This window comes from Equus asinus, chromosome 5, assembly GCF_041296235.1.
Source record: "Equus asinus isolate D_3611 breed Donkey chromosome 5, EquAss-T2T_v2, whole genome shotgun sequence".
In the NCBI taxonomy this organism is placed as follows: domain Eukaryota; kingdom Metazoa; phylum Chordata; class Mammalia; order Perissodactyla; family Equidae; genus Equus; species Equus asinus.
Genome location: NC_091794.1, coordinates 57,663,682 through 57,676,789, shown reverse-complemented (window position 1 = coordinate 57,676,789; position 13,108 = coordinate 57,663,682). Strand labels below are relative to the sequence as shown.

Below are 13,108 nucleotides of genomic sequence, written 5' to 3'. Positions count from 1 at the left end.
ATTTCCCAAGGGCTGAATGCGTCCTGCCTACTGGCTCCTTCATATCTCCCACTGCCCTGAATGCCCACAGGAGCCCTCCAGGCAGACACTCACGGCCTCCCTGCCACGGGTGAGGCAAATGAGGCTCGGAGAGGAGGAGGGCAGCCCAGCTGCTAAGAGGTGGTGCGAGGCTTTGAACTCAATCTCAAAGCTTGTGCTGGTACTTCTCTCAGAGCTAGACTTTTCAAGCCCAAAGCCTGTTTATTCTCAACTCCTAGCTTCTTTGCCAGAGGACTCTCCAGCTTCTCTCCCCTCCTTAGGATTGGAATTCAGTTTCCTGAAGCAGCCTGCCCGGTCTCTGCTTTTCTCTGCTCCTTCACTAAAATCTCTCTCCCTGTCACTCTCCCCACTGCTCTGGGTCCTGCCTTCCAGAGTCACTCGGCCGAGACTGTTTCCTCTGCCACAGGCCTCGTCTTCCCCAGGCGGATACCCCCGCCACCTTCAAGTAATCATCTGACTCTTGGAATCGGATGAGAATGACAGAAGTCCCCCCTTATCCACCATGGATCTGTTCCAAGACCCCCAGGGGATGCCTGAAGCCACTGATAGCACTGACCCCTACAGATTCTAGGTTTTCTCCTATACATAAGTACCTGTGAGGAAGTTTCATTTATAAATTAGGCACAGTAAGAGATTAACAAAAATAACTAATAATAAAATAGAACAATTATAACAATAGTTATACTAAAAGTTACCACAAAGCTTAGCAACATCAGCTACAGTTTTTTTTCTTTCCTTATTAGGTTCAGAATTTTCACTTAGAGGAAGCATGTTACGGCTTCTCTTTGGTATATCCAAACTGCCAGCATCACTACTCCTGCACATTGGGGTCATTCAGTTATTAAGTAAAATCAGGGTGACTTGAACACCAGCACTGTGATACCGCGACAGTGGCTCTGATAACCCAGAGGCTACCAAGTGACTGACGGGCGGGGGTCATGTACAGCGTGGGGCCTCGGGACAAAGGGAGGATTCACCTCTCAGGCCTGACCGCTCAAGATTTCATCACGCTACTCAGAATGGCATACAATTTAAAACTTAACGATTGGTTTATTTCTGGAATTTTCCATTTAATATTTTTGGACCGTGGTTGACCACGGGTAACTGAAACTGTGGAAAACAAAACCGTGCATAAAGGGGGACTGCTGTACTATCCCTCTTTATAGACAAGGAAATGGAGATCCAGGAAAAGCCAAGCACGTTCCAGGTAGAGGAAAGAGCTTAGGCAGGCAGGCAGGCCAGGCAAGGGTCTGGGTGCCTGAGAAACGATGGGCAGAACGGAGAAGGCTGGCGTGCAAGGTGTGGGGCAGAGGTTGGGGGGCCCTGGGCTTCGTCTGTAGTTTGGAACAGTAAACCCCCTGAAAGTGCTGGTCCCCCATCGAAGCGTTGTGACGCCAAATGTAAAGTCAACTCTATGCTTACCCTCCCAGCTCCTACCTGGCCTGCCCAGTAAGGAGGCCAGTCTGGGGGTGGCATCCATGGGAGTCCTCGCCATCTCTGTGGGGTCTGAATGGAGGAGAAGCTTGTAGAGCCTCAGGCCCACAGCCTGGCCCCAGGCCCGCCAGGGAGAAGGAAAACTGGCCCCAGCTAAGGGCGTATTTGAACGTGGGCATTTTGTCCGTCTCTGTGAGTGACTGCCCTTCCGGGAGCCCCAGACTCCGGCCCCAGTGCTTTCCAGGGATTACAAACTCAGCCTCGCTGACAGTCCACCAAGAGTCCAGCGGAAACTACGGACTTTGGGTGATAATGCTGTGTCCCTGTGGTGCCATCCAGTACAATAAACAGGTGCTCCCGTGAGAAATGTTGATCGTGGGAGGCTGTGCCTGCCTGTGTCGGGGTGGGGAGTATGTGGGAAATCTCTGCCCCTTCCTCTCAGTTTTGCTGAGAATCTAAAACTGCTCTAAACAATGAAATCTATTTTGAAAAAATAGCGCAGTTTCCCAGATTTGCATCTCCTTAGTGGAGAGAGTGCTCAGATTTAGCTTGGAGTGCTCGGCCCTGCTTCTAAATTGAGACGGACTGCAGTGGCCCGGGTAGAGGGCTGTCTCCAGGGTGCTGGATTCTAGGAGGGGGCTCCTCCTGGCTCGGGTCACACAGTACCAACATGGTGACTTGTACTAACTATGCAGATGGAGTGGTGGATGAGACAATTCTCAAAGGAGAAGTCTCTAGAAAAGGAGGTTGTTCAGCAAGCAAAACAATAATCCCCCACTCTGCTTTCAGATTGAAGGCTGAGAAACATACGGGTTCATTTCTACAGATGTACGCTTCCTAAAGATTTACTCTTTCTATGTTAGGGTTCACTAAAGGAGAAAGAAACAAGGTGCCAAATTTTTAAAAGGTACATGTAAGAAGAGGGTCAATAACCAATGTGAACACAGATCACTCTCCTGGTCCCACTGTTCATGGAGCTATGAGGCACGGGGGATGACCGCTTGATCTTTGAACACCAAATTAGCCGCTATTTGAACCACTTTGAACCCCATTAACCACTTTGAACACCAAATTAACCTTTATAGCTTTTCACATGTTCCTGTCCTGAAACCCTAAGACACGTCATTCTGAATAAAGGAATTACAGGGGCCTGGAGGCAGAGAAGGACTGCGGGAGCTGTGTCCGGAGCAGCCATTTCCCTGTGCATTTGCCAAAGCCAGAGATTTCCCAGCTTCTCGTTGATGAAGAGGGCATGGCGGACTTGTCACCACCAGGCCCCGAAATTTTGTGCCAAGTTCATGAAACGTGATATTCAGTGAGTCAACCGTAAAAGGCAGACAAATGTGGCCCCGGCCTGGCCTCTCTTTTCCTCCTGGACCGGAAGACCCGGTTCCACTGGTGAGAGACAGAGGACCCTTCAGGGCTGCCCCTACCCGGCTCCCTCCCAGCTGATGAGCTGCAGTACATGCAGGGTGGGCCCACCGGGAGGAGAGGCAGAGCGAGAGCGGGAGAGGGAGCAGGGAGCCATGCCCTCCAGCGGCATCCTCCCGGCCCTCAGAGCCCCCCCTTTGCCCCAGAGGGGAGTCACCTTCTCTCTTACCACCTCCCCGCTGCCACGGGGACCAGCCTCCTGGAGGGAAACTGTTCTCACGCCCACCCTCAGGATGCCCTCAGCTGTCACAGACCACTGGACACACCTCAGTGGTTCCATCACTTCCGAGGGTCTCAAAGGATGAGGCCCCAGGGTTGGGCCCGGATCACCACCTCAGCCCACTGATGGGACCTGTAGGCTTGTGCCTCAGGGCATCAACCTGTTAGCTGTGGACCTGCATGGGCATCATAGACAGAAGACAGAACATCTGACCAGAGAAAAGGAGCCTTTCTCCCTCATCTTTATTAGGGAGGAACAGCCCCAGGGGCCCCCAGCAGGCATCCCCCGGGGTCCCGCTGGCTGGGACTGGGTCACACCTGAGCCTCTGGGGTGGGGGCAGATGAGGGGGCCCGGGCTGGGGGCTCCTCGCCCTCAGGACATTCCTGACCCTGCTCTTTCCGTCGCCTGCGTTTGTTAAGAGAGTTGTTAAAACACCTCTTATAAACGTTTCCCCATTGTTGAGAATGAAGTAATAGGTGCTTTAAACGCAGGACCAGTCTGCGAGAGGGTTCCTGTTCCCATCTGGCCTGTCCCCTTCGGCTGTCTCCGTGCAGCGTCTACATTCCTGGCGAGAAGGGGCAGAGTGGCATTTAAATCCGTCACCGCAGCTGCCGCGACCTTTTAGGAGAATGTCATAATTCATCTTGAGGGAAGTGATTTCTTTTCATCTGGGAAATGTCTTGAATGGGCTTCTCTGGGGGAAATGCAAGCAGCACTCACCTCCCCCGCCTGCCCTGCGTCTGAAAGGCCACACGGAAAGAGCGCTGAATTGGAGGACATTCTAGAAACAATTCCTTGATAACCTAAAACGGGGCAGGGCTTGCAAGTACGGGGTAAGGGCGAGCCGGGAGGTGGGAGGGCCGGCGGGAGGTGGGAGGGCCGGGGAGCTGTGGAGGGTCCTGGTCCTTTTGGACTGGGCGGCCGTGAGGCTTGGGAGGGAAAAAAGGAGAGTGGGTTGTGATCCTCCACGAGGAGGCGGGAGAGGGCACGTGGCCACAGGCCCCAAGGACCACAGCCAGGAAGGGGCAACGGAAGGTAGCAGGCGGAGGCATGGACCGATTCGTGGGAATCAGAAGCCGCTGCCCCATCCTGAGTCCTCGGAGCGCTGCGGCCGGGCGCGCGTCCCACAGCAGTGACCGGGACGCAAAGGCTCCCTCTGGCTCTGGACGGGAGAGGAAGGCCCGAGAATGCGGCGGTTTCGGGGCACATGCAGTTCAGAACAGTTACACACACACATTTGGATCTCAGACTTTTTATTTTAAATAAATTTAGGCTCATGACAAAAAAACTTCTCATAAACATCATTCTTAAGATGTTTAATTCAAACTTATGACAACACTGAAATCTAATCAATGTTCTCAATGTTGAACACTGAAAAAAATTTTAATTCAAAAAAACAACACTGCAATGAACATCTCTGATCAAGTCCTCAGGAAGACTCCTAGCTTCTCTGCCGAGGCAGCGGGATTGTCGGAAAGGCAAAGGGCCAGGCCGCCTGTCGGAAACATGACCCTCAGCCGCCCGCAGCGGAGGAAAGGCCCTCGTACCCCAGGCGGGCGACGTAAGGCCACGCCGTCCCCTTCCACCCGCGTTCTGCTCGGGCAGGCCCCTGCGGGCACACCCCATCCTCCGCGTCACCGCCGAGCGCCCTCCCCACGAAGCACGCTGCGGGCGCGCGGGAGCTCCGGCCCTCGGCGCAGCGTCCCCGCCCGGCGCGGGCTGGGGCAGCTCCCCACCCGGGAAGGGGCGGAAACGAGCGGGCTGGAGTCGGGCCCTCCGCTTCGGGAGACGGGAGAGCCCTCCTGAAACCCGCAGCCGCGCAGGGCGCCGGGACCGGAACGCGCGTGTCCTAACGGGGCCGCAGGAGTCCTCATGGGATGGGCCCGTGGCCTCCTCTAGGCAGGGGACGGGCCAGTTACCCCCTCACCATGCCAGAGGCCTGATCCGACTCCTCCCCGGCAGGGCCTTTTCCACGGAGGCCCCAGATGTCCTGCGCCGCCTCCTGCTCCTCCCTCCATTCTCCCAGCCCGAGTGCTGCGTTCAGACTCCGCCAGGGAGCAGGGGACATGAGGGAGGAGGCAGGAGAGCTGTGGGGGGCCCGGGAGGGAGAGGCCGCAGCCTGATTCTGCGTTTGCCAGAGAAATGCCTTCTCCAACCAGCATGAAGTGTGGGTACTCTGTGACAGATCCTGAAATAGGACTTCCGAGGCCCAAGTGCAGCTTTTCATTAATAACAATAATAACTAGCAGTTACATAGCATTCGCTCTGTGCCCTGTTGAAACCGGCTCAACACAAGGTTGACGTAAGGGAAGCCATATTGTATAAAAGAAACCATGTTGTAACTTTGAATGACCTCTGACTAGCCCAGCTGGATTTGCACCCTCCAGGAGATCCACCCGTTCTGTAGATTCTGTGACCCCTGCTAGGGCACATCCCTCCCAGCTGCGATAAGACGAGAACTTCATCCTTTTGAGTTCCTGAGGAATGTGATGACCCGCGGACAGAGAGTCCATGCTGATAGCCATCATCAATGACAACTGAAGGATCTGGTGTGGCGACTCCCATCTGTCACACCAGAAGGTCAACATTCCTAACCCCTCCCCTGTAACCCACTGGCCTATATGACTGCTTCACGCTTCTGTGCTCCCTTAAGATGGTTCTTTCAGACAGTAGTCGGCCATCTTTCCTCTTGTTGGCAAGCTGCAGTAAAATGCTCTTTCTCTGCCGCCATCTTGACTCCCGACTGTTGGCTTGTCTCATGGTGAGCACATCGTGCCCTTTGTGCCATAACACTATGAGGTACATCATTGCCCTCTTTTTTGTGGGTAAAGAAACTGAGGCACAAAAAGGGTAAAGTAACTTGCTAAAGGTCACAGAGCTGGTATTCAGCGTAGCCTGCTCACACTCAGGCAGCCTGGCTTGGGCTTGGAGAGCCCATTTTAGTGTTCCTGGCATTGGGGTCTGAAATGGCAAATAAAATACATTCCCTATTACAGGCAGCCGCAAGGTTGCAAGAATCAGTCATTGGAAAATTGTAAAGTTACTGTGTTCTTTTCTTCTGGGCAATGGATACCCTTTCCTTGAAATTGTAGGAAATGAAGCAGGCCTGCAGCACAGAGACCCTGGTCCCGTCTGGAGCCGTCTCACTGGTCGGCCAGTGCCCGCTCCCAGCACCCTGGACTCCACGAGCCCGTCTCCCACACGGGCCAAGGCACTTCTGCACGCTGCGCCCGACCTGTGGGGAGGACACACCTTACTCTGGAACGCGCGTGCAGCACGCTTGGTGTGGTGTCGTCAGAGATCCCTGAGGCTCTCGCTGGGGCCTGGCTCCAGGAACTTGTCCCACAGGGACCCTACCGCAGGGGCAGCACTGTGGAGCCCCTGCCCCACGCCCCACTCGCTGCTGCCCACTGGCATCTTCCGACTCCTGTCTGTCGCTGTGACTCCCCCAAGATGTCTGGCGGCCACACCTTTCCTTAAATCCTTTGGAGAGTGCAGCCTGGCACCTCAAAGTTCCCCTCATCCCTGGTCAGGGGTAATCCTTTCTGGAAATCTCTGCAGCTCCACTGAGGGAGCTCCTTCCGAGCCCCTCCAACGTAACTCAAAGGCAGCAAGGGAACAGCAGAGGAGCTGAGCCTGGAACATTCTGGTCCTGACTTGACGATGACCTTCGACAAGTTACATGACCCCAGTGAACTTCGGTGCTCTCATATCAAAGAACAGGAGTTCCAAGCCTTTTCTTGGCAAAGGTCCCTTCCACTGTCCTTCCCCTTCCTTAATGAACCACCGTTTATGACTCTGTACTTAGTAAATTTAGTTTGTCCACTTTATTAATCACACCAAAATAACCCCAAACCAAGCTTCTGTTTAGCTTCAGCGGACCGCGGCTCCTGCGTTGATTCAATTCTAGCCAGCAGGAACACTTCTCTCAGCTGGGGCACCCTTCTCTCAGGTCAATGTGTGGATTCCTCTCCCTTTGGAAATGGTGACAACTGTGCATGAACTCCATTAACTGCGACCCCTAGCTGTGTTCAGCACACCCAGGTCTCAAAGCCCATCCGAGTGCAAGCTTTGCGCCTCTCTCACTCACCTTAAATACAGCGGGATGGCATGCACCCTTGCTGGGCCCTTCTCTGTCCTTACAAGACCCACGAGCCAGCCTTCTCCGGGCGCGCATCCTGTCGAGGGACGGACTGCTCCCTCCAGCGGCCCCTTGGCTCTCAGGGCGTTTCCCACGGTGCGTCTCTCCTGCCAGCACCCGCCGGCACAGGCCCTCTACCGTGATGGGGTCCTCGACGGTCTGGGCCCATGTTAACCAGGCGTGGGATAATCAAGCAGTTGACTTGATGTAAAGATTAACTCTGGCGAATTAAAGGCTAGAAGGACGGGCCTGCCACATCCTTCCCATCCCCCGCCCCCTCAGAGCTGGCCCCCTTCCAATTCCTCTCTCCCCGTGTCTCCTGCAATAACTGTCCTCCCGACCCCAAGAGAAACGTTTATCCCCGACCTCCTACTCAGAAGTACTTGGTTAGAAATAGCTCAGTTCGGGCCGCTCTGCGTCTGGAGAGCGGACTGGGCGCGAGGATGCCAGGACCCCGTAGGGTGGAGCCAGGGAACAGCCGGAGACCCCCCATCCCCAGCCGCCTTCTCCGTCCCGCACGCACGAGGGGTGGCGGACGACATCCCCGCCCCCAGCCGCTCGCCGCCGTCCTGGAGAACCACACATCCCGCGCCAACACGACCCGCGCCGCTTCCCCTGGGAGGGAACTCGCCCCGCACCGGCGCGCGCGGGCCCCGCTCGGGTCAGCGGATCCACCGGCACCGCCTCCTCCCCGGGGAGGCGCCGCGGCCCACAGGCCCTCGGCCGGCGCGGGGGCAGCGGGACCAGGGGCGCAGCGCGGGCGGCCGGCGGCCAAGACCGCGCCACCACAGGCAGCATCTCCCACCCGCCAGCCTAGACTGCAAGAAACAGAGTTAAAAACAAAACACACACTGACCCAACCTTGTAATGTTCTTCATAATCGTTCAACTTTTCAGGTCTTTAAGGCACCAATCTCTGGTTGAAAAGAAACACTCTTCTGAAACTTGGCAATTATTCTTACTTTACTTCTGGTAGAGTTTTTTGGGGTCTTATGTTAAACTGAAGGAAAATTATATATTATTTTAAAAGTCCTCTCTAAAATTGAGTTAGCTTCCCAAAGATCAATATAAACTTCTGCAAAATCGATCAAAGCAAATCATACCATAAAAATAACCACCATCTGTCTTAAAGAAAACGCCTTCTACATGAATGGGGACTAGTGAGGGCAGAGACTGATCCACAGTGTTTCATTTAATTGGTTTTATTGTCACTGGATCAGGTCTGAGACCAGGGAAATGGATAGAGCCTTGTTACAGAGTCACACACTGTAATAGTTCTAAGTGAAATTAAGTTTTTCTTGTGGGAAAATTATAAATATTTAAGTATCACAAGAGCTGACTACATACTTTCAAGTTTCTATTTTCTGCCAAAGGATCTGATCTTTTGCCATCATGTAATCCGACACAATAGCCACAGGAGGAAATTGCACCATCCCAGAACATCCCCTGGGGGCAAGGAGCGTCCTCTCTGACCCACCAGTGGGTCCAGCAACAGATCACACTCGCTTTTAAACCACAAACGGAGCTTTCCTCCTGATGTGAAACTAATAGCAGCAGCAGCAGAATGGTTTTTTTTCTCTTTATTCTCAAACTGACCGTGAAGGAGAAAACACATGGAACAGGTTAACAATGTGACTCGAATCTTTACTCTTTTCTTTCCGTCTCAGGGACTGAAACTGACACGCTTTTCATGATATCCTGGTCACCAGGTCCTCTTGTCTTTTTCCCTTCAGTCCTTTCCAAGAGGAGACGCGCTGCCTGGCATCCTGTATTATTCCTAATTTCCAGGTAGAAAAATGAGACAGACGAAGCGACATCTACAAACACCAGGGATTATGTTTTTTAAAAACAAGACAGATCTTCTTGCTTTAATTCTTCTCTACATTACCACGGCAAAATATTTATCAAAGTCCAAGAGATTACTGATACACAATAATGACCAACGACTTCGCATTAACGGAGCTATCGATAACTAATTCCCCAGTGAAGTAACTGGAAAGAGATTCAGATGTACAGGGTGACTCACTATTCTGTTTATACAGTTTTGAAACAACCATAACATTCAAACACCCAGAAAGTTCTAAGTAATATTAAATAATAATAACTCTGAAATACTGCAACATCTTGAGGTACTCTCTGAATGACCAAAAACAGATGAAATTTTGCTTGGTATCACTTAAGAGTTTTTTTACACAGAATTATTTTTAAAAATTGGTAATCCATGTAAGACATACACAAACCCCTTAACTGACTAGATTGTTCAATAAATAGAACTCCACGTTGCTTTGCTGTATGAACTAGCAAGCTTATAACTCCACAAAACCCTTTTAAGAAGTTCTAGTCTATAGAAGGACATGTTCAAATGGTTTGGTCCTATTAATTTTATTAACAAAACCCCCCAAATTCCTTTCTATTTCATTTCTCTGAACATTCTTTAAAGGGCCTGACTTGATTTCTGTCAAAATGAACCATAAGCGGAAGCCTCCAGTCTCCAGTTCTGCATGAGTCTCAGCTCAGCGTCAGCCAGCACGGCGACTGCTCGTGAATTTCCCATTGGAGATTTTTCAGTACCAACTTTAAGACTTTCCACAAAGTATCCTGTCCTTCTCTATGATTTTGGTAGAATGTCAAATTAATAATGACACGTGGTGTTCCTCAGCATAACCTGCCAAAATGTGATAATTTCCTTGGAAGAAAAGCCATGGGCTGCAATGACACGTCTGAGTTGACAAACATCCAAATGGATCCTATATAAAAAGAAAAGGTTTGTGTCTTCTGGAATATGAATGTCCACTTTTAATAAATTCAAACAGATGCCAACATAAACATCTTCAAACTTGATGGGTTTTACGTGACTCATCATTTCATAGATCCTGGGCACCAAATCTCTGGACATTATGTAACCCAGCCCACTGCAGTAGGGAGGGAACACCTTGAAGGGATACTCCTGGTATGAAATATGAGATTTTTGGTAAAATCCTCTATAGGAGTAATTATCAATGAGGGGATAACCTGTGAAAAATTTCTCTGACTGGTTTAAATTTAAAAGATACTTCACTAAATTGCCAGTGTTGATGAAAACATCAGTGTCTGTCTTCATGATGTACTTGGCATTGGGGCAAAACTCAGTTACCCACCTGAATGCCATAATTGTTTTCAAGGTCAGGTTATTATATGTGTCTAAAAAATCCTGTCGTATTATGTCGCCATAAAGAAGGTGTTCGTCCTCTAAGGACAATGCCAACACTTTGTCTTCCCTTTCAGCCTGTCGGCCTAGTAAGAAAAACGTAAGAACCTCATATCCCCACCAAGACTTTTTTTCACCCCAGGTAACTCTAATAGCCTGCCTGGCTTTCACATCTGAGGGGTGTGAGGTCACCAGGATGACAAGAAATGGGTTTTGAAGAGAGCAGTTTGAATGCTCTCGAAGCGTGAAGTGGAAGTCTTGTCTGTAAATGGGCTCATACTCGTAGAAGTACATCCAGTTGACGCGCTCGATCACGTTGTAGTGGGGCAGGCTGAGGTACCACATCACGAGGAAACTCAGGAGTGACAGCAGCAGGAGGCTCCACTTCAGGGATCTCAGCGACATCCTGCTCGGAAGGGTGGTCCCCGGAGCCAGGGCCACGCACGGCAGCTCAAAGGATGCGAGCCTCAGCTGCTGGAAAACTTACCAAAGACCCAGTCAGTGTTTGACCACCCAGGAAACATTTCCAAAGGGTACCTGATGATCAGCTGAAGGAGAGAGTCCAAGAACACACTCTCCACAGCAAACCAAACTCCTGACCTGGATCTACGGCACTTCCCTCAACTGCAGGAGAACGGACACCAACAACCAAGCATGTGCTTTAGCTTTTAAATCAAGACCAAGCTTAAAAACATCTCTTTATTTGGGGAAAATTAATATTTACTGTTTGACCTAAAATAACTGTTGAAATATGATTTTGTCCCCAAAGACCAGAGGGACAGAAAGAGATGAGTAATGGAGGGGCTAGAAGATGTCTCTAATAAATCCCCCTACATAAAAGCCCTGCTTCCCCTCTTTACCGCTAAGAAAACAAAGGCCCGTGAAGGATGAGGCAAGAGGCCCAATAAACCAAGGGTCTTTCTCAGCTGTGTAATCTGACATGGATTCCAGAAAATCAAGAGTAAGAAAAACCCAGTAGCTACAACTATCCATGGCGACCTGCTGGTGTGGGGTGAGACAAAGGTGGGGCCTCCTCACCCAGAGGCGAATCCTCTAGACGCCAACGGGGTAACCAGGTCGGGGCGTTTAAATCTGACATGACATAGCTTCTACTTGCCCTAAACACCACCCCGGCCCATCTGACCTCACTGGCTGCACTCAACACTCAGTCTGCAGGGTGGGTGCTTAGAAAGGCCTGTCTGTAGTATTGTGCTGTTTTGTGTTTCCCATTCCAATCTATTCAGAAACCATGCACCAGATCAGAATCACAAGATAGAATCTCCTAAAACACTTTTATACAGAACCTCCAGCTGAGACAAGACAACAGCTGGGAGACACAGAGCGGTCACTGTGGAGTGATGGCCACGGCCTCAGCTCTGCTCCAGATCCTGAGGACAAGGGTGGGTTACAACGTGGGATCCCACAGTGCTCTCCTGGCCCTATGATCACAGGCCTCAGTCTAAAGACACTCACGCACTAAGTATTTTCTAGACATCTTCCCCATCCACACACTACACCAGGCACCAGGGAGACCCCAGGAGGCAGGAAGTGGGAGGAGAAGACAGTCCCCAGGTGACATGTAAACACGGCATGCAGTGTAGCACAGACTGTTCCTATCGGCTGCTCAGGACTTCAGAGCAGGGGACACACCAACGCCATGAGGGGCCGGCTAAGGAGTTTCTGAAGGCGGCCTTTCATCCGGTCATCTGGGAACCTAGAATCTGATCTGGGGGGCGCATGTTAATGTCGTCATATGGGAAGGCTGGCCTGTACAGGTTCAACCTAGGGTCAATCTTAGGTCTGGCACACAGCTCTTCCACCTGTTGACACGTGAAAATGACAGCATCTCAAGACTCCTCATCCTCTCATCTGGCCAGGTCTTACTTGCCCTGATTACTTCTGGCCACAGTAACCTTTCTTATGTCTTGCTTTCTGTATGTGAAGTCATGCAAAGCAATGGAATATTTCAGCAAACTCTCTCCCGTATACGTGGTTTCATGTATATGTGTCTTGCTTCTCCACGTACATTCTATGACCTTCTTAGCAAAGAACATTTTTCTCACAATAGTCAAAGTGCAAGACAGAGGGCAGCCTACAGCAGGAGTGCAAGGAACACTGACTTGATATGCTATTTGTGTAAGGAAAAAATGTAGGTGGGTCCATCCCACCCCCTACCCACCCCTCCCCTGCTCACTAGCCATACACAGCCAGCCCCTGGAAAAACCGCAAACGGAAGAGATCCAGAACAAGAATGATGGAATAAATTAACCCCTTCTTACACTTTCTCCTCAGCTGGCTACTAGACACTGCACAACCCTAGGAGCTCGCTTACCTGCCAGCCGTCGACAACCTGCACATTCATTACACCAGCTGTCAGATGGCAGTTTTTCATCTCATTCTAACAAATCAGCCCATGATAACAAATTTCAGACAAATGGAAGGAAGGTGTCCCGAGAAAAGGGCACCATTTATAACTGCGTGTGACAATGGAGGCCGTGCTGCTCTTCAATACTGGGAAGAACTCAAAACAGCAAATCTTACTGTAAAAGCTGTCTCTGTAAGTCATGGTTTCTAAATGTGAAAATGTGACTGTGGTTATGATGTCTACTGCTTATGCGCCCATGAAGAAAATTAAAAAGCAGCAAAAAGAAGAGGAA

At 51.0% G+C, this 13,108-nt stretch overlaps 1 protein-coding gene across 39 annotated transcripts in view; it reads right to left on the bottom strand.

The window, feature by feature from the left end:
* The window catches only part of B3GALNT1 (beta-1,3-N-acetylgalactosaminyltransferase 1 (Globoside blood group)), a 35,471-nt gene that overhangs the window by 6,456 nt on the left and 15,907 nt on the right, over positions 1-13,108 (bottom strand). For 26 of the 39 annotated variants that reach the window (XM_070509578.1, XM_044771010.2, XM_070509564.1 and 23 more), the window contains one exon: positions 8,830-10,933. The exons of 3 other annotated variants lie outside the window; for them this stretch is intronic. Coding sequence is in view for 31 of the 36 variants with exons in the window: in XM_044771010.2 (XP_044626945.1) it covers positions 9,897-10,933 (1,037 nt within the window). In the remaining 5 variants the exon portion in view is untranslated. Of the gene's footprint in view, positions 1-8,829; positions 10,934-13,108 lie in introns of those variants that run through there. 10 more of the 39 variants (XM_070509579.1, XM_070509571.1, XM_070509574.1 and 7 more) reach the window with 4 other exon arrangements.